At 42.6% G+C, this 22843-nt stretch overlaps 2 protein-coding genes across 2 annotated transcripts; both read right to left on the reverse strand.

The window, feature by feature from the left end:
- Positions 1-607: 607 nt before the first annotated feature.
- On the reverse strand, positions 608-9915 carry cbx7b (chromobox homolog 7b). The gene is made up of 6 exons (XM_070991289.1): positions 9583-9915; positions 7479-7522; positions 6933-6998; positions 5523-5589; positions 4900-5281; positions 608-4208 (listed from the first exon to the last, which is right to left on the reverse strand). The coding sequence occupies exons 1-6, from the start codon at positions 9649-9651 to the stop codon at positions 4000-4002; spliced, it is 837 nt and encodes a 278-aa protein (XP_070847390.1). The 5' UTR covers positions 9652-9915; the 3' UTR covers positions 608-3999.
- Positions 9916-11844: 1929 nt separating this feature from the next.
- josd1 (Josephin domain containing 1) lies at positions 11845-20034 on the reverse strand. The gene is made up of 5 exons (XM_070991280.1): positions 19832-20034; positions 18348-19280; positions 18123-18251; positions 16400-16594; positions 11845-14031 (listed from the first exon to the last, which is right to left on the reverse strand). The coding sequence occupies exons 2-5, from the start codon at positions 18710-18712 to the stop codon at positions 13932-13934; spliced, it is 789 nt and encodes a 262-aa protein (XP_070847381.1). The 5' UTR covers positions 18713-19280; positions 19832-20034; the 3' UTR covers positions 11845-13931.
- Between the last annotated feature and the right edge of the window lie 2809 nt (positions 20035-22843).

Raw genomic sequence — 22843 nt, forward strand, 5'->3', positions numbered from 1 at the left:
GTGGTGAGGAGGGCGCTTTAATCTTGAAAATCTTCTTTGGCCTCCTCCCCTTCATGAGAAACATCAAACACCCTTCACCTAATGTCTCAATAGTTTTACCATTCCTAAGTAAGAAATCTAAAGAATTTAAAATGGTGTAATCTGAGTTAAAGCACTGTATTTTAGTGGAATAATAATCCTTACAATAGCCACTAACTGCCACGTAAGTGCACTTTAGAAATGGAAGTGGACCTTTTCTAAATGTAAAGCAAACATAAAATGAGTATATAAAACTAACATCGGCAAACTTTCTGACACACTGATGTTTGTTAACTTCCTGTTATGATGCAGATTAACGGAGGCAATGACTGTTGGTACAGACACCATCTAATCACTGCTAAGACCCTTGTGTATTTGTGTTTCAGTGCTGTCAGCAGGTTGACTTATGGGAAAGTGCACCTCTTTGACTGGTGGCACACAATAAAGCCCATAATGTGATGGGTGTGAAGGCTTTGCTTTAAAAGAGTCTGCTCATAGGCACCCTGTAAACACCTCATAATATCTGAACACTTTATTACTAGAAACAAGTATTTTGGGATGTCACTAGGCAACTGACCAAGTGGGATTAAAATGATACTAAACATCAGCAACATTTATTTTAGTATTACCATAGAAATATTCTATACACAATGACACTTCATAGACTGGAGCAGGTAATGTGCAGGTTTACATCACAATAAAGTGCAAGGTTCTCCGCTCAGTGGTGGACGAAAGCAGCACAAGCAATCACATCAGACGACGTCAAATCCAGGTGCTCGCTTTGTCATGTCGGTACATTTATGGCGTCAGCTCGGCGGTTATCACAAACTATATAAAACTACTCTGTTCAGTCATCTGCGTGACAAATACACAGGTATCTTTAAAGAATAAATATACATTCAGGTCAATTTAGAAAAATAACGACTGAAAAAATACATGTTTCTCCCGATCGTCCGCTCCATCTTCCTCCCCCTCAAACGTCCGCTCACATTTCAAGTCTTGATATCAGTGGAGGATCGTTTCAGACAGAAACCAAATAAGCTAGGACGGAAATAGTGTGTGTGTGTGTGTGTGTGTGTGTGTGTGTGTGTGTGTGTGTGTGTGTGTGTGTGTGTGTGAGAAGGATAAATTGGGACGTCAGCCCTACAGACAAAACAACAACAAAATTATTCAACGTCAGGCACTTCCATTCCCTGCAGCTTCATTGTCACACAGAGACAGTTTTGAGATCACCAGACGCCGACCCATCATCCTCAGCGCAGGATAAACAACTTGCGGACCAATGGGACGCCACTGTGGGAGATTCCACAGATTTGACACATCACATCAGCTCCTGTGTCCACCGGGCAGGACGCCAGCAGGGTTAGACAGATACACTGGGCACACGGCGCTCAGTTCAGGGTTTAACCCCGACCGCAGTGACGTGAGAGAAGTCTGGAAAGCTGTGGAGAAACTTTTCACCATCAGTTTACGTGTTCTCACAATTTGTTGGTTAACCAAACTTATTGTAAAGATTATTTCATTTTCTAACCATCTGATTGATGGGGCGAGCTGGGTCAGCCTGTGGTAAAGACCACATTGGTCTGTTTCTTATGCTTTTATTGCTGCTAACCATTTTCTAAAACATCCTGCAGGTTTTTAGATTCACTTCCTACCTTCCAGACAGCAGCAGTATAGTTTATATATATATGTATATATTGTCATGGAACTGTCTGATTCAATTATCATGAGTATATATAGTATCATACATATCCATTTGGAGTTTTGTAACTCTAATCACACTGACTGAAATTGGTTTGGCTCGCTGTAATCATTCCATCATACTGGCCATTCAAAGTTACCTTTCAAACTTGCCAAACTGAGGACAAAATCTACGCCTTTTTGGGCAAAAACGTATTCAAACTTTGATCTGAAGCTAATATGAGGTGTCTGTATAGCTCAATGAAGAAACACTGTTCGTGGAAAGACAAAGAGAGTAAACATGGAAGATATCCACTTGATTTGTTGAACTCAGACTGCTAACACCTGGTAGTAGCTCTCCTATTAGCATTAGCATCAGAATCTGGAGTTTGGATTTTGTCCTCCATCACTCCATCAGTATGAACAAGAGCGATTACTACAAAGCAAAGAGTGTTTCAGTGTTCATATGACTATCATACCTGTGTGAAAGATAACTGGAAGGTAGGAAGTCAAGGAAACCTTTTGGCATATTTTCTTTAAAACGCTGTCAGTCATATAAACTATGTGATTTACCCTGTTGGCTGAACTCTACACAGAGGCTCCTGATGGACACACAAGCCGTTATGATGCACAGTGAATACAGTGCAATTCCATAGTACATTCTGTTCATCAAGTGTCATCTAGTTTTGTAATTTTGGTACAATACTCAGTCATCACTTGGACGGTGTGTTGTATGTTCTGAAGAGCTGGGTGGACAGAGAAAACTACACTGTGTCTACTTGCATTAATAGAGCTGTACTGGAGGGGAAAGGCTTGCAGGCGGATCAAATCGTCTCTCAGAGGATTTTGAAATGCATACAAGACTAAGCCACGCGTTGTACAGGAGTAACAGTCTATGTGTTCACAGGTTACAGGTACAGCACTGCACGTTAGTATGGGACTGACAGCTAAGTCCACCTCACTGTAGTGTGGAGTATGTACAATGCGTATGAGTCCGGTACTAAACGCTTAGCTTAGTGTGGAAGAGACAGAAACGACGGCCATGTTTACATGCACAGAGAGCTCGTCTTCTTCTTCAGATTCACATGATTACTCACGTTATTTGATTTCAGACGTAAACGTCATAACTCTGCTGCTTTCTACTCTTACACCAACACATTCATCTGATGACTGTAGTGACTGTCACTTACTCATTCATGAAGCCCGTTCTGCTAACTGCTTCAAAGGTACCCTGTGCAGTTTTGTTCCTGGGCCATGTGATACACATTCCTGCTGCTGGTGGCAGTAATGCACCAGCAACGTAAGTAAGTAAGCAAGAAGAAGGCTGTAAGCTAAGCAAACATGGATGTATGCAGCGCAGAGCACAAACTATTTTTAAAAATCTGCTTAAGGAAATGTACTGGATGTTTGTTAGACCGCAGGGACACACACAATGCTGTTGGTGAGCAGCACTGAATGAAATATAACTTTATTCATAGAAGAAAACTCCACAGGGTACCTTTCAGGTGGTAAAGTTAGGACCCATGACCAAAAAAAAGAAAGGTCATCATATACCTGTGACAGCACATTTGAACTGATACTAACAAGTCAAAGCTTCCTTCAGCAGGTGTCATGAATCCCTTTGGCTCGATCCCTCACCTCACCTGCCTCACTTACAGTAAGTCGCATTTCAACGGACCAGTGTGTCGGATCTAGATAAATAAAACACAACTATTCTTATTTTCATGTGACTATACACTAAGAAAACATAGTTATGAGTATTATATCCCATTTCTGCCACATTCTGCCAATAGATCCCCCTAAATCCTACACACTGGACCATTAACTGTTTGGCACAGGAAGATTCCAGGGGCCAACAACAGGGCCCTCAGCTAGCCCAGGTGCTGCTAACTGGAGCTTACTCCAACCCCTAAAAGGGACCTAAATCTGGCAGCCACGTGAAGGCAACGGCTCCCTCACATTAGCCCCCCCCCCGTGCCAGTGATTGCACCTAAATCAGCGTGGCGACTTGGGTCACACGTTTCGCTCCAGAAGTCACAACCAGTTAGAGCAACTCAGTCCCACCACATCGAAGGTGACCAGCTCAACCTAAACACAACGTTAACTTGAGCCTGGCTTCGTTCCAGGTGACTCTGTGCATGTAAACACACCACTGACCAGGCTGGAAGTAGCTGGTGAGAGGAAGAGCAGAGGGAGAGGTTACAGAAAGGGAGTGAAAACACCAACCCCGTTCCTCAACCACCATTCACACGCTGTGAAGACACCAGCGCCCTCCCCACTGACACACACTTTCATCACATTTCAGACCTCCAGGCCCCACTCTCTGAAGAAGCCTTTGGCCACTCTTGACTCTCGGAAAGTCACTGTGAGGGAGTTGAGGGTGACGTCTGTGACGGTCACCTCCCCCGGACTGATGACGGGTCGCCAGACATCGTTGTCCTCCGCCTTATCTGACACGGTGACCTCGTCTGGTCCGACAGCGGAGCTCCACTCGTCCGTCCTTCTCTGTCCTGAGTGAGACAGGAGCGTGAAGAGAGGAAGGCAGAGGAGAAAAGGGTAGAGTTGCATTACATTAAGCCAATCACACGCCTACTGTTATTGAGTTAACCTTCCTGGACTGGCCTGGATAGATCAGCTCTGCTCTGACAGATGTTACAAACTGACAAAGGCAAACAGGATGCATTTAGCTGCAGGACCTGACAGCTCAGAGTGCTTCTGAGGTGAGAGAGAGGACAGGAGAGCCCCATTCAGCCCTCCATCATGATTTTGACAGGATTTAGTAATGTCTCACCTTTAAATGGTGAATTAAAATGGACTCTGTCTTGTAACTGTCAACTTAAAACTCATTATTCTTATATTAAAAATTCACATCTACTGCGCTGTTAACCTTTGAAGTGAAAGGATGTTACGGTACAGGAGAGACCGTGTGACTGTCAGTAGATATTTGTGGAGGATCTGCAGTACCTGTTGCTTTGCACTTCCATGTACAACAGAGACTTTAATGAGTCTAGATTTTGACCTCTGCATAATTTGCCTTTAATCAGCTCTGGATGGAGGAAGTCTTATGTGTTTGGTTGCACGCCCAATGATAAAAGACAAAGCCTATGCATGTCTGCGCCGACTGAGAGGTTCACAAAAAGTCAAGTAAACTGGGCCATGATGCCGATTTGAGTCTACTGGCTGACTGACTGACACACTTACCATCTAAAATGCCTCTGCTCTTCTCTGTTGTCTCCTTTAGAAACTCCTCTTTGCCCTCCTCTTCCTCTTCATATTCTACATTGTCCTCCTCCTCCTCCTCCTCCTCCTCCTCCTCCTCCTCCTCCTGCTCCTCTTCCTCTCCCCGATCTTCCCAGTCCTCTTGTGTGGGACTTGGAGGGTTTGAGTCAAGGCACTTGAACTGTGACCTCCTGGGCTTGCTTTTTCGATGTGCCAGTTGCGGTTGTGGGTCCTGCCTGCAGGCATCGTACGGCTGATCCTCGTCCTCAGACGCCAGAGAGCGTGTCAGGGAGAGGCGCAGGCGAGGCGGAGGCTTCTCTGGAGTCCTGTGAGCGCTGCGGAGATCCATGGTGTAGATGGTATTCTGAAGATCAGAGAGAACGTGTGAAAACTGAAACTTAAATTCAATCATTTGAGCGGTGAGGTGGCAGCATGCAAAAGGCAAAAGAACTACGGTATAGATCACAATCACTGGAAAGAGGCCAAAGAGGGGAAAGGAAAGGAAAGACAGTTCTATAAACAGGTATAAAGTAATGTACAAGTCATTTAGATTAAAAAAAAAAAACTGCCACTCTTCAACCTTTTTACTGAACTCCAAACTTTACCTGCAGAAGAAGTCTTTTGGCTTTGGATCCTTTTCTCCTATGACCCAGAGCTCTGTCCCTCTGCTCTCTAAAAAGCCAAGCACACTGTTAAAAAGAGGCTGACGGCACAATGTCTGTACATATGTTGACTGACCATTTTCAGAGCTGCTCTCCTTCAACGCTTTTTTTGTGGCCAGATGTTTCATTAGATTACAATTTGACATAACTTAAGAAACCCCCCCATATCCTGGGCATCAACAATAAAACATCTAAAACATGATGTGGGCACACATCATTGGCATAATACACTTTTCCGCCAATGATTTTAAAATATTCCACTGATCCGCAGGTGGCAGTGATGTGACAAAAGACACCAATGAGGGAAAAGAAGAAGACGGCCAGCAAGTAAGCGTGGATATAAACAATGAGTGTTTCAAACATTTAAGAGAATCAACTTTGAAAATGATTAGCAGTCTTTGTTTTTGCCATCAGTTGTAAAGAATAAGCACACAACTGTCAGGGAAGAAGAAGGAAAGACAAAAAAAAAAAGATAGAAGAGCACAGGCCAGCCTCTTCACATTCTATAACTTCCAAGCCTGAAACTTTGATACAGTCCAGCTGAGAAAAAATGCATTCAATGTGTTTGTTAGACCTCAGGGATATGCAAAGTGAGTTTTGGTGAGTAACACTGAATGTAAACAGAAACTTTGTTTAGAATCAGAATCGGAATTCCTTTATTGATCCCTGAGGGAAGATTGTTTTTGTTGCAGGTGCTCCTTACAAGAATAGAAGTAGAATAAAATTAGAAGAGAAAAAGAGAATCTATATATAAAAAAACAAAATATAAAAAACAAAATATTTATACTGAGAATAAAACAAAATATATATACTGAGAAACTATAAGTGTACACATAGACACATACACATAAACAGAGTATATACAGAAGGATGTGCTTTGTAAATTGAATTTGGTCAACAGTGAATTGCAGAGCTGCAGGAAAACTCTACAGGACACCCTTAAAGAAAATCTGACTACGTGTTTTAAAACTTGTTAGCAGTCACCAGAACCTCCAGAGTAGAGTGCTTTTACACCGTTGTTAGAAATGTGGCCAGATGTGTCTCTGACCACCTTTAGAGGTGATTCAAGAGGCAACATCCTCCTTACATCTCTGGTGCCTTTAGACAGGGATTTGATGTGTTTTGACACATCTAGTTACAACAACACAGGACACATGCTAATGGAATCTGGAGAGAAGTCCTGGGTCTGGGTCTGGGTCTGCTGAGTCACCGTCTCTTTATGATTAATATAATGAGAAGAAAACTGATTTATTCTTCACATTCCTACTCCAGTATGTGTCAAACCCCGCGGGCTTTCCTGGATACAGGCAACAACTATTCATCAGGAAATCATTACATGTTGTGGAGCCTTACTTCTCTTCATAGGCCTGCACCAAGCGCTGGTCCAGAATGTGCTCCTCAGGTTCCCATGTGCTGTACCTGCCAGATGTACAAAATTAAATACAAGCCTCCTTTATTTTTGTATTTATTTCCTTAATTCGTTCGTTTGTTACTGCATTCAATCAGGTAATTAAATCTGTCTGTCTCACTGCACTGTTGCTTGACCTTTTCCATTAAAAAGAAAAGGTTCTTATTGAAAACAGTTACTATGTGCTGGCTGGAAACAGAGCTCGAACAACGGCTCCATCTTTTTCACTTCCACTCAAACAGTAACTATGTGGTGAGCAAAAGCTCAGAGTTGGATGGTATCTTCTACCAAGTGAACCAAGCTTTTACTTCTTAAGCACAAATGTAAAAGAAAAAAACGATTTGGAAAAATGTTTGCACAGTGCTTTTAAACATCAGAGTTTAAATACAAATTCTGAATGTGTAATGTTACATTTTAATTTGAATATGATGCACATTCATGAGTGTCATAAAGCCCTGCAGCCATCCTTCTGATTGAGTTCATATACTTACTTTGGAGGCCATCCTTTCCACTTCAGCAGATACTCCACGTTCCCCTGTGGAGACATAAAGTTTAAGAGCGGCATCAGCCCAGAAGTTAACTTCATTGCAGCCTTTCCATTACTACCTTAATACTTGCGTGACACATCATTGTCCCATCTACATGAAATGTACAAATCTTTATGAATTATACAATTCTAGAATCATACAAGTATATTATATGAACATAAAGCAGCGTAACAGAATTGACCTCTGTGGAAACTCGTGGTTCTCTCTCCTGATGATAATGATTGCTTGCTGTATGGTGATATTTACCTCCATCTTCTTATCTACTTAATGCCTACATTCCATTATATTCTTGCTGTTCAATAGCCTTTCGACAATATTTATAATTAACAGATAATGTCAAATGTGCAGTATACACCAGCCAAGCCTGGTTAGTCATCCTAGGTGACATCACCCGGTAATAACTCGCAAGCCCTCAAAAATATTCTCAGCAGTGAAGTCATCACTTTTCCCGACTTCGTTTCACTCACCCAAGAAGCCATGACTATACTTTACACTGGGTGAGACTTTTAATAACTTTAACAGAAGTGTCCAAATCTTGCATTACTTGCAATACAGTTCATATAATTCATTTATTATGGTCTTCTTACTGATATATTCTGTAGTCCAAAGGACAGCTCAACTCAAGATGCCTCTGTGCCCTGTGGTAACCCAAAACCTCTCTGGATTTGGGTTTGATTAAAGTCTAACAGCAATATCAGGATATCACCCAACATTTTACATTTATCTGACTTTTCAAAGTTAGTCGTAGCATGAGTACACGTTTGACTTGTGGATGGACAGGTGTAATGCACGGAGTACCACATGTGGTTTTACATTGACCTATGCATACTCTGTGTACTCAACTTTCACTCTCCACACCACAAAGTGTCACTCTAAGGTCAGTGCCAAACCACTCCTACGTGTAGTCAGATTAATCTCAAGTCTACATCACAACCACTAATGAAACAGAAGTTCAAGTTAGGCTGCACACCAGCTATTGCATGTTTCTTCGCCTTTCGCTGTATATTTTGCCATATAGCTGTTGGTTGCATACTCCTTGTGAATGCACAAGTAAATGGAGCATGTCAGCGGGATGCACTTCATGTGTCCTCCACATTCTGTGCCTTAGTGCTGAAATTATTACTTCATAAATCAATTGGTTGATTGGCAGCAATTCTGATGATCAATTAGACATTTCACTAATTTTACATGCAAAACGCAGAACATTTGGTGAGTGTGCACATTTTAGTTAGTTTGAGTCACTTTGACAGTCTTGTCAAACTGTGATAGACATTTTAGACTAAAATACAAAGTGATTGATTAAAAAATTGCCCACAGATTAATGAGTAATAAAATCCCTGACTGCAGCCCTTTTATTGTTGTATGGTGTCACATTTAGAGCACTTTGTGCTTTCCAGTTAAATGTGGACAGAAGATGCAGCTAGCTTAATGTCTTATACTGGCTAATACATGCTACTTTTCTATCTGTGCTTGTAACTTAGCATACTTCAGAACTGGAGACACTTAAATCATTACGTGCTTCAATTATCTTATTTATCGCTGTTCATTTAAACAGTTTTAAATGTAAAATAGTTCAGAGAGACGCTCGTCATGAGAGGAATAACAGTGGGAACAACTCGGAACTAACAGGCAGCACAGAGCAGTTTCGGGGGGCCTCCTGCGCTCTGGGGGACCCATCATTTTTAGCTGCGCACCTCTTCTGTCAACACCATATGTTAACTTACAACCAAATCCAATTAGCAAGCAAACAGGCCCGAAATGACGGTGTTTGGTTGATAACATCACCCCGTGTCCTCCTCCAGCCTGTCACCTTACATGTTAAGCTGTAGTGTAATGACAACACTGTCCACGTTCATTTAAAGGGACATCCCCCTTCCACCCGCCCCCTTTACACAGCCTGCAATTAGATAACCAGATTAGCCGCGCGATTCTGTTCATTTAATCTCTCAAGCTTTCATTAGCATCCCGCCCTCCTAAAAATGAGTCTCCCTCAAATGTCCCGCGGCTAAACGGGCTGACGCGTGTCGGTAAAATTGATAATGGTTACCTTTCTAACTCTTTTCTTGACGATTGATTCCACGGCAAACACTTGCTCTCCAATCGCTGACAGCTCCATCTCTACGCACGCGGCCGTACGTTGGCTTTTAACTGTCAAAGTAACGTCTTCCTCCTTTGGCAAACTAAGCTAACATTAACCGGCTGTGACAGCGCTCCCTCGGCTCTGTCCTCTTCCTCCCGTCTCCCCCTTAGTCGCCTGGTTTTCCTGACAGTTTACGGGCCCATTTATCCGGAGCCACTTCCTTGTGCTGGATCTTTCCGAGCGTCCAGTGACTTTACAAAATCTGCGACACATCTGCACACCGCTTCGCGCGCGCCCGTCTCCGAGAGCGCGCTCCCTTTTTACAATGAGTCCGCGCGCGCCACTAGCTGCCTCATCATCCTTATCATTCATGCAGTCAGTGTATGGATGGATACGGAAAACAGTGAGGAATGAAGCACTGAGATCAGTCACTGAAGTCAAAATAGAAATACTGTGATGTAAAAATACTAGCAGTGAAAAAGTCTGACATTCAGAATCTCACTGAAGTAAGAGCAGAGTATCATTAGCAAGTATGAAAAATAACAGCACTCACTGTACAGAAAGGCACCTGTGACTGGTATATTATTAAATATTATGTAATTAGATTGACAATACTGATGCATGAATGAAAAAGCAGCATTTTACTAAAGAAGTTGGGAGATAGGGGTTAGTTTTAACGACTTACGTATATACAGTTTGTAGTTAAATCCAGTGGTTTCCAACTTTGGCACTCCAAATGGTCACAAGAGGAAACCATAGGACTAAGAGGCGAGTGATGGGGTACAAAAAACATTCCCAATAATTTCTGATGCACACACGTGGATTGACTTTTGCACTTTTTGGAATGAAGCCATCTAAAAGTTAGGGGGCAAAACGACTCTTTGGTGGAACTACAAATAACTCATAACCATCTGAAAAGTATGTTGATTTATAAGGGTTCACAATCTAAAAAAAAAAAAAGAAGTTGGAAACCAGTGGTTTAATTTTTAGCAATGCATTATATTTAGAAAATATAAGATTAAGATTAAGCTTTTATCCATCCATCCATCCATCCATTATCTATACCGCCTATCCCTTTCGGGGTTGCGGGGGGGCTGGAGCCTATCCCAGCTACAGTGGGCGAGAGGCGGGGTACACCCTGAGCCGGTCGCCAGCCGACTGCAGGGCCACATGCAAGGACAAACAAACATTCACACACACACACGCCTACGGACAATTTAGAGTCATCAATTAACCTAACGAGCATGTTTTTGGTCTGTAGGAGGAAGCCGGAGTACCCGGAGAGAACCCACGCATGCACGGGAAGAACATGCAAACTTCACACAGAAAGGCCCCGCCTGACCCGGGGATCGAACCGGCAACCTTCTTGCTGTGAGGCACGCGCACTACCTGCTGCGCGATTGAGCTTTTATGTAAAATCTTAATTTGAATAGTAACTACTAGCTGCAGCTGTCAAATAAATGCAGCTGAGTAAGAAGTGAAATGTAATAGGCTAGAAACAGAACGCATAAAATGAAAACTCAAGAGCAAGTACCTCAAAATTGTATTGCAGTACCTGAGTATATATACTTAATTACTTTCCACGACTGACCAAAACATCTGCAACCAGGCTGAGAAGAGGGACACTCTGCTTTGTAACTCAACAATGACCCTTTAAACCCTTTGTAACTCAACAATGACTCATTAAACAATGAGTAAATGATGACCCATTTAAAAACACCCACACTGCATGTTATACATAAAGTGCCATTATAAGCATTTTATTTCTATGCAAAAAATGAAAAAAAAAAAAAAAACACAAAAAAAAAACCACAATGACAATCTGTAGAGCTGAAAGATTGTCATGGCAAAAAAAGCAAGTGCTGATTGTGTGAGACACTAGCCATGATGTGATAGGGTCCAAAAATCAAGTTCTTTGACGCTTTTGATGCAGGTTCACTTGAATATGACATTAAAGGTCTGCGGACTGGGCTGGGCATCCCAAAATAAGACATGCACCATTGAAAAAGAAAAAGAAAAACATGACCTTGTCTGTATAAAATCAAACTATTTCAAACAAGCGTAAAGAACATAAAGCCCTTGGCTGCAAAAGTGAAAACATCATATCTGACGAGCTTCAGCGGTTTCTCCTCCAGATTTATGATAAATTGGTGCTTTGGAATAAAACTCCTGAAATGGCATCAAACTGCACAGCCCCTCTCAATCTTTCAGAGCAACAAATATTTTATACTTATGTAAACAAGTTAAGGCCAATATTGTCGTCAACAGACAATACATGTATAGTATTAACAGTTTCTCTTAAGCTGATCGATCTGAAAGCTACAAACTCTCTCATAAGGCTCATTTCACAATAATCCCTCAACTTTAACTTTTCATTCCACGTCGTTTTCTATATTACTCTCGACTCAGGCACACTGCGCTCCATCGAACAACTTCCCTTCATACAACCACCCACAGAAGCCCTCCTCAGACTGAAACCTCACACATTAGAGATCCCCGCTGACTGTACATGACTTAGTGGGACAGTCTGTGGCATCCTCTCAGAGCTGTGTTTGGCAGGTTTGACACGAGATATTTCAGAAGAAGAAGAGCAGGAGGAGGAGGAGGAGGAGGAGCTCTGCATCAGCTGAGCTCTCATGCTACAGAGGGCTGCTGTGGTGGTGACCCTTTGGACCAGAGAGGAGCCAAAGGGAAAATAAAATAAAACACTAAGTATCATCCCTTATTTTGTGAGCTGTCTGCGTGGTGTCGTTTCACCACTGCGAGAAATGATTGTGGCGCTTATTAAGCAAGAGTGGCTGACATGGACAAATAAGAAAAGATTTTTTTTTATATCAATATGATCATTTTTAACAACTAATATTCAGAATTCAGATTACTGTTGACAATCCAGACTCATAGATACTGTAACTTGCTGGCTTGTTGTGGAGCTTCTGACTGTATCACACAGTCCTCATCAGCGGGTTAAGTTCACCATACAGGCGTATGTTGGAGAGAAGGGCTGTGATTAACAGTTGTTTTTAATAATCGATCATTTGGTGAGTAAAATGTCCATCACAATTTCTCAGAGCTTGAGTTCACATTCTTAAATTGCTTGTTTTGGATCAGTTATTTGCAGTTTTACTATCATAAATGACAGGAAATGAACAAAATTGCTGCCAATTCATCTTCAGTCGCTATGGGTCAGTTTGAACATCTACACTCACTCTGCTGAAGAGGACCGTGCGATGCAGTCAAAAGCTCCATGAACAAGCTAGCAAGCAGACCTTGAGCTGATATAGTGTTGTTTTTCCAAAGTCAGATATTAACTTCCAAGCTAACTGCACATGCTAATACAAAGTATGGCCAATTTTGGTAATTTGATATTTTGGGAAAGATCTCCATCACTGTAGCTCGATAAATCTTACATCATGGTACAGTATAAGTATTAGTATTGCGTTTTTTCCTCGATGACAAGCACTCTTCATTACATTTGAAGGTGAACAATGAAAAAAACTAACTGGATAAATGATGCCTCTTCCCTTGAAAGGAAACTGAGGCAAACATCCACTAGAGGGAGTGCTAGGCCCAGCTGTTGCATTGTTTTGTTGCATATAAAACTGTTGTGTCAGCACAGTCTCTGTACAGTAAAGGCTCAGACTGTGCCAGAAGTGTTTGGAAAGTAGATGGGAATACAAATTTGGCAACATAACGAATCACTGATTTTGACATGTGATATGAAAAAGGGACAGGGAAGAGTGAGACGGAGTCATACTGAGGCAAGGAAGGGCACGCTTTGGTGAAAGTGAAGGACGGAGGACACGGACAGAGAGACATCCACGACGGGAAGGGAAGGACAGAAACACACAAAGACACTGCATCACGGAGGGAGACGGCAGACTAACGCAGCGTTTCTCAGAAAGCCTGAACTCCCGTGACTTTGGAAACTTAAAACAGTAAAAAGGACAAAAAAACCCCAAAACAATCAAAAAAAAACAACGGATCAAAACTGACGTTGAAAAATAGTCAATATATATAAAAAAACACAAGAATAGCAGAAACAGAATAGTAACGTTTTCTAAGTCTTAACTGTGTTATATGTAAAGGACTGTGATTCTTTGTTTCTCCCTGTAAAGTGTTTGCCTCCTTCATTGCTTTGTATCTTATCAAAAGAGTCCAGCAATGGCTATGTAAACAAAACCCAAAAAAAAGGGGGGGGGGATACATCTGCAAGTGTGCATCCATGTGATTGGCTGTGCACCACTCTACTTCCTCTCCCATTCATTCGGTGATTGGCCCGCTGGCCCAAGTGGAGCTGTGGTTGGTCGGTAAAACCCTTAGCCGTCAGACCGCCATGTCTGGTGTGCCTCCACTTCCTCTGAGACGACCAGAAGGAGTTCACAGTTCTTTCCTCGCAGCTGCTGGCGGAGAAACTTTCTGGGATGTGGTCAGATGGAGAGAAGAAGGACAGCCACAGTTACCGTGATGAAATGCAAGATGAGCAACTCTTTTATGTCAAGTTGTTTAAGAAAGGCAAACCCAAGAACACACGGGGGAACGATTTTAATGGATAGACCCACTTTAAAGCTGTCAATACATTTTTTTCCCTTTTGGGGGCAGCAAAAACAACACCAACACATTATCACTGATCTGAAGTTGCCTATTTACACATCCAGCAGTCATGTAGAGTACCTGAACAAGTACCTGTTTGTTTTGGTTTGCAGTTCCATCCTGAACGGAATCACTTGCTCATTCGCTGTTATGCTCTAATAATGCTCTAATATGTTCATGAGCTAGTTGCTAACTTTGCCTGTTTGGCAGGCAGTGGGTTTATAGGAGCTGCAAGACTGAAAACTGCAGCCTGCTGCTGCTGGAAACAATGTTAATGAGAGGGAATTTTGCAGGCCAGAAAAAAAAAAAAAACAGCTGGCTGAAAGATGCTAAATTGTCCAGTCTGGTGATCAGTCTCTGCGGATTTGTCACCACGTGTGACCCCATGGTCATCTGATCTGCTGTTTATATAAAACTACTGATTCACGTAGCTTTGGGAATAATTTGACATTTTGGGAATACATGCTTCATGCCTTTCTTGCCAAGAGTTAGATGACAAGATTGATAACACCCTCATATCTGTTCAGTAAATATGGAGCCTCTACCAGAAGCCATTAGTTTAAGTGAATTCCAAAAGTAGGTCTGTCCTGGGATCTGGATTTCCACAGTTGGCTCTGAGTTAGCTCCTCAGTCTGATGCATTAAGTCTGGAGGCCTTTGGTATATTCATTGTCATGTGTTTGTGGTTCACTGATTCATGCTTTTCCTTATCTATAGTTATTGATACTTACCAATATGAAAGCACAGTAAAACAGATGAGCACAGTAAAACAGTAAACAGTAACAGTGACCCTTGTGTACTTATGAAGGGAACTGGAGGGAATTTTCCATAAAACTGCGTACACATCTGTAGCTCACGTTTAATCAAGCAGCCGTTGCTCTGTCTTATCTAAGACAGGAACCAAACTACTTTCTAATCCTCTGTCCTTTGCTGTGTTGTCTGAGCCGTCATGATTTGTTCATTGTCAACCCACTGCGAGTTAAGGACTGATCCAACATTCAGCATTTCTTATTAGAATCAGTGTTTTGTTTGTCCGATTGGCGATAAAATAAATGAATTTTTAAATGCGCTCCACTGGCTCTGATGCAGTTGCCTCTCTTTGTCCGTCATCAACATTTTGTGGTCTCACTCAATGTCCCGCCAACAACACTATCAGACTGGTTACACATCACGAGTAATAGCCTATCAACGCTGAAGGTTACTGTGCCACAGACAGCCGCAGAAGAACGCATTTGCAGACTGGAGCAGCTCTGATGAGCAAGTGGAGCTTTGTTTCAAAGCTAAGGCAGCATATATGCTTTCTATACTTATATATTTATAGACTTCACAGTCCTCTAGGCTGAAGTTGCAATAACACCATGATCTTGTGATCTATGATCCATTAGAAAATGTCTGGATAATGCACTGTATTACAGTGATCTGCAATGAACTATGACAAGATAAGAGAGTTTACTCATGTAACGATATCTTATGTGAGCAACATTGGTGCCAGTGCAACTACAACTTGATTTAGCTACCAAAAGCTACCTTGCAAATGTTAAATCACTCGCCTGTATGACTTATTGGTTTAGCATCTTAACAGGCAGCCGATGGTCATAATAACTTACGCTAATGCTCAGTCTCGTACAGTTGAATTTGATAGTGAACGTCACAAAGTTCATTTGTCGATCCATAATTTAGCCAACTAGAATGATGAATCTGCAAAGTAACTAGTCACTAAAAGCACAATGTTTGCCTCCTAAATGTACCGAAGTGAAAGTATACACTAGCAAAAAATGGAAATACTCAAGCCAAATTGTTGTTTTGTCAACTGTGAAGTTTTTCATTTTTACTGAAAATGCATATCAGCTCCAAATATCAGTTATCACTCTGCTTGACTGACAATAATCGGTATCAGCCCTGAAAAATCATATTGGTTGATATCTACTGCAAACTCAACGCTTCCTGCAGCTGCCAGCCAATAAAAAGCCTTCCAGCTGTGAACAAATTCACGGCTTTCACCCAGAAACAAAGTGTTGATTAAGTCACAGAGGTTTCATAGCAATCTGGCCAATGTGACAGTTGTAAATGTATCTGAGTGTGGACCAAAGTGTCACACAGACAGACCGACATGACCATCCTTAGATCACAAGCAGCATGCTGTACTCCCTTAACACAGCTCCTACGTTTGAGAGATCACGTCCCATCGCTCTCACCTGAGCTCATCCGGGGTGCCGATGGGTTGAGGGTTTCGCAGCTTGGAGTCCAAGTTGTAGTAGACCCCTCCCACCTCCCGGACTCCTATCCAGTGCTGGCGTTTGAGCGGCAGGCGGAGAGGACCCCAGCGCAGGTTGGATGGCACGTTCAGAATGAAGCCCGTCACGTTGGACAGCTCGATGCTTCCTACGTCCCTGTAGAAAGAAAAGCAACGTTTACTGCTCGTAAACTTCCCATTTGTGTCGAAGCAGGGGGACACATCGGCGGTGTGTGTGTTTCTTTTGTGAAGTCATGTGTTTTCATTGACCACACAAGTGCTTCTGTCATTCTTTATCCCATTTTATACAAATCTTATCATCCTTACCTCACTGTTGACCATTCCCCCTCACACTCTATAGGTTTAAAATCAATGAGACACACTAGAGCTGAAAATACACTTCATCTTGAGATAGTAAACATAAATCACTGTGTGTGTGTGTGTGTGTGTGTGTGTGTGTGTGTGTGTGTGTGTGTGTGTGTGTGTGTGTGTGTGTGTGTGTGATACATTGCCCATGATAGCAATCGGAGCGAAATGGCAGCAATTCCGTGAAGCACAATATATTAAAAAAAAAAAAAAAAAATCTTCAGTACACCATGACATTGATAGAGCTGGAAATTAGAAGAAAAAGCAGGAGCTGATTGTACAATATATGTATTTACTGTATTATTAAGTGCTTTTAATCCTTTCATTTCCACACATGACTGAGATTAAACTGTCTGTGCCAAACTGTACAAAGGCTTCTTTTTTTTCTCAAATACCATGCAGAAATTCTGAATTTCTGACTTTCCTATTTGCACCCAAATGCATCACCGAGGACAATTATGAAAACAGTCCCAGATCACAGGCACATGACAATCCTAACTTGCGCTGGAAATCTATAACACATTTCACACAAGCGCCTTATCATTTGTACGGGAAGGTTTAAATTGTAATCGGTAAACTGTGTGTTTTTGTTTTTGGGTTACAACCTTAAAACACATCACTCCCAAATCACTGCTGTCTTGTCAATCAGCAACAGAGAGCAGCATTGTTGTTTTTGTCACCAGATTAGGGGTAGCTCTGATTTTGTTCCTGTTCTGGTCAAAACAGAGAAACAGGAATATGGCCTCTCTGATAACATTAACGTTTCACTGATAAAAGCGAGTCTGTGGCTGCTGTTGTTGTCAACAGTCATGCAAGCCTGTTAATGAGGGAGGCAGGAATGCTGATAAAAATAAATAAGAAGTCACGTCGACTTCGTCAACTGCTGACTAGTCAAAGAGATCATTCAAGGCCCTGTTGATTATGTGAAGTGTTATCTGAGGTGCAGATGAGGACACAGGGAACAACATTTACGTGATGTTTACTTTCTAGGATTTACTTGCTGCTGTACTGCCGATGTCACAGCTCGCAACAACTCTTTGATTTCTGATTTTTTATTGTCTGTTCATGGAAGATGAGACAGTAACAAAGGAAACAAGATGTGGGATTAAGACAAATTGCCTTTGGGTTACGGTCGGCCTCTCGACCCTCTCATTGTTCATTTAGGGTCACACGAGGGAATGTGTTAATGCAGCTACGATATAAGCAACTGATGTGAGCAAGGGTGACAAATCTAAAAATAAATAAAAGCATTACCGCCCTTCACCTGCCCTACATTTCAGACAACAGAGATGGAAGCTTCCAGCACCAGCCCTACAAACCTTCTTTTATCCCACCAGACGGCCTCGAACCCTCGGGTCTGCAGGGCTGCCATAATGACATTTACATCATAGTTCCCATTTCCCAGCATGCTCTTCTTGTGAGGTGTCACCAGAGTGCTGGGAGAAAGCCTGCGACGAGCAGACAAGAGAGATGAGCAGATTATCCACAACATTTCATGTACTCGGGCTACATGCTGATATACGCTGGCACGCCGGCTTTCCCACCTCTGGTATATCTCCTGCAGGGTGTCCCTACTGAAGGCTGTCCCGTCCTGGAAGACGTTGTTGAGCGCATGCAGGGCGCACAGCTCCCTCCGCTGCTTCTCATGATAAATGGCCGGAGGTGTCAGAGGGGGTTGAGGGGGCAGTGGGGGGGTGAGGGAGGAAGAGGAGGATGAGAGATCCTGCTGTTGCTGCTGAGAGTCCGTGGGATCCCTGCACCTCCTCTCCTCTGCTCCAACCACCACCTCCCCTCCTCCTCCTCCTCCTCCTTTCTGCTTGCTGACCTTCCATCGCATGCAGCCCAGCTCCTGCAGGCCACCTCGCCCCTTCCCCTTCCACTCACCAGCTGGATATGGAGCGCTTCCCATCCCTGGACGTTCACCACCACCGCCGCTGCCGCCACCGGCACCACCTCCTCTGGCTCCACCACTACCTCCACAACTACTACCTTCAGGACGCTACATCAGCATCATGACAACCATTGCCATAGCAACCTCTCAGCCGCTTGGAAGAGAGGAGCTTGTGTGTATGGCTGAGGGAGAGGAGGGGGCTGCAAGGTAAATGAGACCTGTGGCTCTTTAATGCAGCAACACCTGCTCGCTCTGTGGGGAAAGGCCAGCAGGAGGGAGGGGGGCAAAAACTGGAACTCAAGATAGAATTTCCAGCAAAAATCGCAAACAAAGAAACTCCCAAATAAAAGATTGCTCCTCCAACCACACCACAGCGGTGTCGTCAATCAAAGTGCCGCCGCTGTCTGTGCGTTTCCACTTCCTCCATCGTCCATGAGTGCGTCGACAGCTCTTTCCATCCAGCCACAGAGCCTATGGCTGTGCGCTTCTTTCCATCACCAGGCTGATGACCACCAAGCGTCACTCCCACTGGAACAGACACAGCGGGGCGTCTGACGCTGAACAGTGACGGCTGCCTGAAAAACACCTGAAAGAAAGACAAGAGAGAAAAGCTCATTAAAGCTCAGTGAAAACAGCAAACATGGTCAAGCTGGCAGAGCCCAAAGTTCCATCTTAAAAACGGCTTCCTGTGTCTGAACAGCAGCCAAACACCTTCAACTACATTTTAAAGCAGTGCTGATGTTGTTGTTGATGGAGACAGAGAGCTGAGATGACACTACAAGCTGCTGCAATCTCGTCTTGGTCAGCAGACCCCAAAACGAGAAGGTAAACATTTCCAGCAGCCTGGGCTGGATAGAGGAAGCAGGCTGTTTGGTAAGTAAGCTAGCAAAATGTGACAACAGCCCCGCACGAGCCAACACACACACACACACAGCACAGCTTACAGTTCACCACAACAGGATGGTCGATATTATTCTCTGAAACCACACGTGTACAGGTCCAATTAATCCATGATAGTAACATATTCCTGGCGTTAATCTTCTGGTTGCTCTACGTGACTCCCGTGTCTACAGCAAACACAACCAACAACGCTTCCTCTACGTCTTCTAACTTCATTTTCTCCGACGGACCACCTACCTGGCCGCTTCCCGCCGTCGGTGTCACAGCTGGACTATCATAAACCGGCCTAAAAACGGAGTCTACGCTCTCCTGTTTTCCTCAACACTCTTCGGTCCTTTGTCTTTACCAGTTTTCCCTGGTACAGCTCTCCCTCTCTCCCTCTCTCTCTCTCTGTCTATGGTCTGCCTCTCTTCGGCCGTGCACACGCGGACATGCGCAGTAGCGTCCGCCTGGCTCCATGTTGCTGTCACCGCCTGCGTCAGTAGACAGCGGAGCGGTCCCTCCCCTGAGACTGCGAAACCCTCTATTTTCCACTTTACTTTGGGTGGGTATGTTTGAAATATACCAAGAAATAAAGAACACAGTGCTGCTTTACAGTCACTGATGTACTAGTCATAAAAAACACGTTTTTTGATGTATTAACATGATCAATTTAAGCTGGTTTTTGTGAGTGCTGAATGCTTAAAGTGGCTTATTCTTATTATGACCAAAGAGTGGCTTATAGTGATGAACCCACAGATAATTGTCTCCTGATGGCATTTTGCTAATATCTATGTGAAGCATTTATTTATTTATTTATTTGCTTCTTTTAGTTCATTGTTTTGGTTTTTGAGTCACTTCCAATGCCAAGCATGGCAGACAAACTCATCAGCTGGCTGGTGAATATTTAGCAGATATAGCGTCAGATATTTTTCAGTCGGTGGAGACTAAAAAGGAGCTTAAAGGAGAGAGAATGTGACTCACACTCAACAGCAAGTTGAGTCATCAGGCCAGATGTCAATCCATACAAATACTGATGAATCACATCTTTGAGATTTTCATTCCGTCCGACTTCATTTGATGGGACTTGTGGCTGATGTTTCTTCAGCGGTTCAATGTCTCTGAATTCTTTCACTGCGTCTTTATGTAGTAGTTTTCAGTGTGACTGGTGTAATCAACATGTCTCGTGCAGAATTCAAATGACATGCTATGCACGAGGGATTCATGTACTGGCCATGATGTGGAACACAAGAGCTGCTTCCAGGATATCATAATGTGTCTGTGCCTTGTTTGACTACACTGGAAATGCTTCAAAGAGTTGTTCCTCTTCCCCTGAATTTTTGAGAGTAGCTGAGAATGACACACATTTTCAATTACACAGTTGCAATTACCACCAGTAACCACAGGTGTCGCCAAATCAACCAAAACTGTGACTTCAAAGCTGTAAAGTCATTTTTGACCACTAGAGGGAAAAAAACAAACGCAACGCTGAACTTCAGTTGTTAAGGCCAAAAGGCTGGCAAACACACATCCAGCAGACCCATTATTATCGCTTTGATGTGGTGTGCCATCTGAGGAATATTATTCACTTTATTTTAGCTCTATGTTGGTCTGCAAATTCTTGTGAATGTTATGCAGCCATAAAATCTACAACAAAGAGCTAAAAGTGCAGTGTTGTTTCAGCTAAACTGATCCAAAAGTCCAGTATTTCTCAATAAAATTCAGTTTTTGTCACACTTCTTCAGAATTATTTAATTGCACAATAACAAGTTATCCAATAGTGACACGGGGAAGTCTTGGAGCTGATGAGGTACATACTGGATTTTGGACCACTTTTGCAGGACTTTTGTTTGACTGTAAAACACTGCAGATGGTTCTCTAAACAAAGCTTTTTCAAACTGTTCTTAACCTTTAAACAGTAACACAGTTTGCCCTCAGAGATGATCAAATATCAATCAATAATGCAGCATTGCAGAAATCCCTGTCAGCCTAGGCAAACATGTTAAATCAATGGTTCAATCCTGCTTTCACGATGTTGCTCATGCCTTTAAAATCAGCTGTTTGGATCACTTTGATTCTCTGGCATTGGTGAAATAACTCTCCTGCTTACAGCTCATCCAAAACTGCTAGGGTTTTGACTCAGGCCTGGAAACATGATCACATTACACTAAACCTGTCCTCCTTACACTGACCACCTGTTGCTTTTAGAATTGATTCCAAGATATTATTGATCACGTACAAAGCCTTGAGAGGCCTCACCTCTCTTTTTCACTAGATCTGTTTTTGCCCTATTCCTTCCCAGTAATTCCTGGTTGTGCCAACGTCCAGGTTAATGTATAAAGGTGATAGAGCCTTAGCTCCTACACTTTGCAATGACCTGCCTGAGGAGATCAGGGCTGCAAACTGTGCCTTTAAAAATGTATTGTCAGTGATTACATTTTTTTTATGACATTTTAGTTTGTTTTAAACTCTTTGTGTTTTACATGTGTTTTGTTTTTATTGTAAAGTACTTTGTAACTGTGGTGCTATAAATAGAGCATCATCGTGCCCTTGAGGAACCTGATTGAAGACGTGGCTGAAAGTCTGCACTGTCTGGTTGAATGTTCCCTTGAACCACATGGCCTCTCTGCTTCATGAGTGTAATTTGTGTTTCATTAACTCATTAAGATTTGTCATACTTAAAAATGTGGCCAACCTCAAGTCTGAAAATGGAGAGTTAGTTCATTAAAGAGGGTTTACACAGCAATACACTGACACCATATGCTTGCAAAATAGAGATTATATTAATTTCACAATTATAGCTAGACTGATATATTGTTTTAATGATTTGCATTATTATACCATATATCACCTTGTCACTGCCAAATGTTGCCAATATGATGAAGACTATTATGTTCAGAGCTAGTCTATGAAACCTGCAAGCCTTTTCATATTTAAGTAATTTGTTGGTCTTAATGCTGTCTGGGAGGCTTCTGGAGAAAACACAGAGAACACTGAACAGTACTGCTGAACTCCACTATGACCTCAGTTTATTTTCTCCGATCATCTTTAAAGTTTGATACCTCTTCTAAATTATGAAAGACAGGGCAGGGCTAAGCGCTGGAGCAGAGTAAGAAAACACAGGCCTAGACAAAGGAATAAACAGACATTTAAGAATTACAACACATCAGAATGGGAACATTAAGTGTGTGTGTGTGTGTGTGTGTGTGTGTGTGTGTGTGTGTGTGTGTGTGTGTGTGTGTGTGTGTGTGTGTGTGTGTGTGTGTGTGT

Source organism: Chaetodon trifascialis, chromosome 21, assembly GCF_039877785.1.
Source record: "Chaetodon trifascialis isolate fChaTrf1 chromosome 21, fChaTrf1.hap1, whole genome shotgun sequence".
NCBI lineage: Eukaryota > Metazoa > Chordata > Actinopteri > Chaetodontiformes > Chaetodontidae > Chaetodon > Chaetodon trifascialis.

Bases quoted from the DNA above. Each gene is read 5' to 3' on its own strand.
- cbx7b (XM_070991289.1), bottom strand. From the start codon at position 9,651: ATGGAGCTGTCAGCGATTGGAGAGCAAGTGTTTGCCGTGGAATCAATC. The intron at 6,999-7,478 runs GTAAGTATATGA...TACATCTGGCAG, and splicing joins TGGAAAGGATGGCCTCCAAA to GTACAGCACATGGGAACCTG. The intron at 4,209-4,899 runs GTAAGTGTGTCA...TGTCTCACTCAG, and splicing joins GAGCAGAGGCATTTTAGATG to GACAGAGAAGGACGGACGAG.
- josd1 (XM_070991280.1), bottom strand. From the start codon at position 18,712: ATGGGAAGCGCTCCATATCCAGCTGGTGAGTGGAAGGGGAAGGGGCGA. The intron at 16,595-18,122 runs GTTTGTAGGGCT...TTCTTTCTACAG, and splicing joins GTCTGGTGGGATAAAAGAAG to GGACGTAGGAAGCATCGAGC. The intron at 14,032-16,399 runs GTGAGAGCGATG...ACCACATCCCAG, and splicing joins GGCACCCCGGATGAGCTCAG to AAAGTTTCTCCGCCAGCAGC.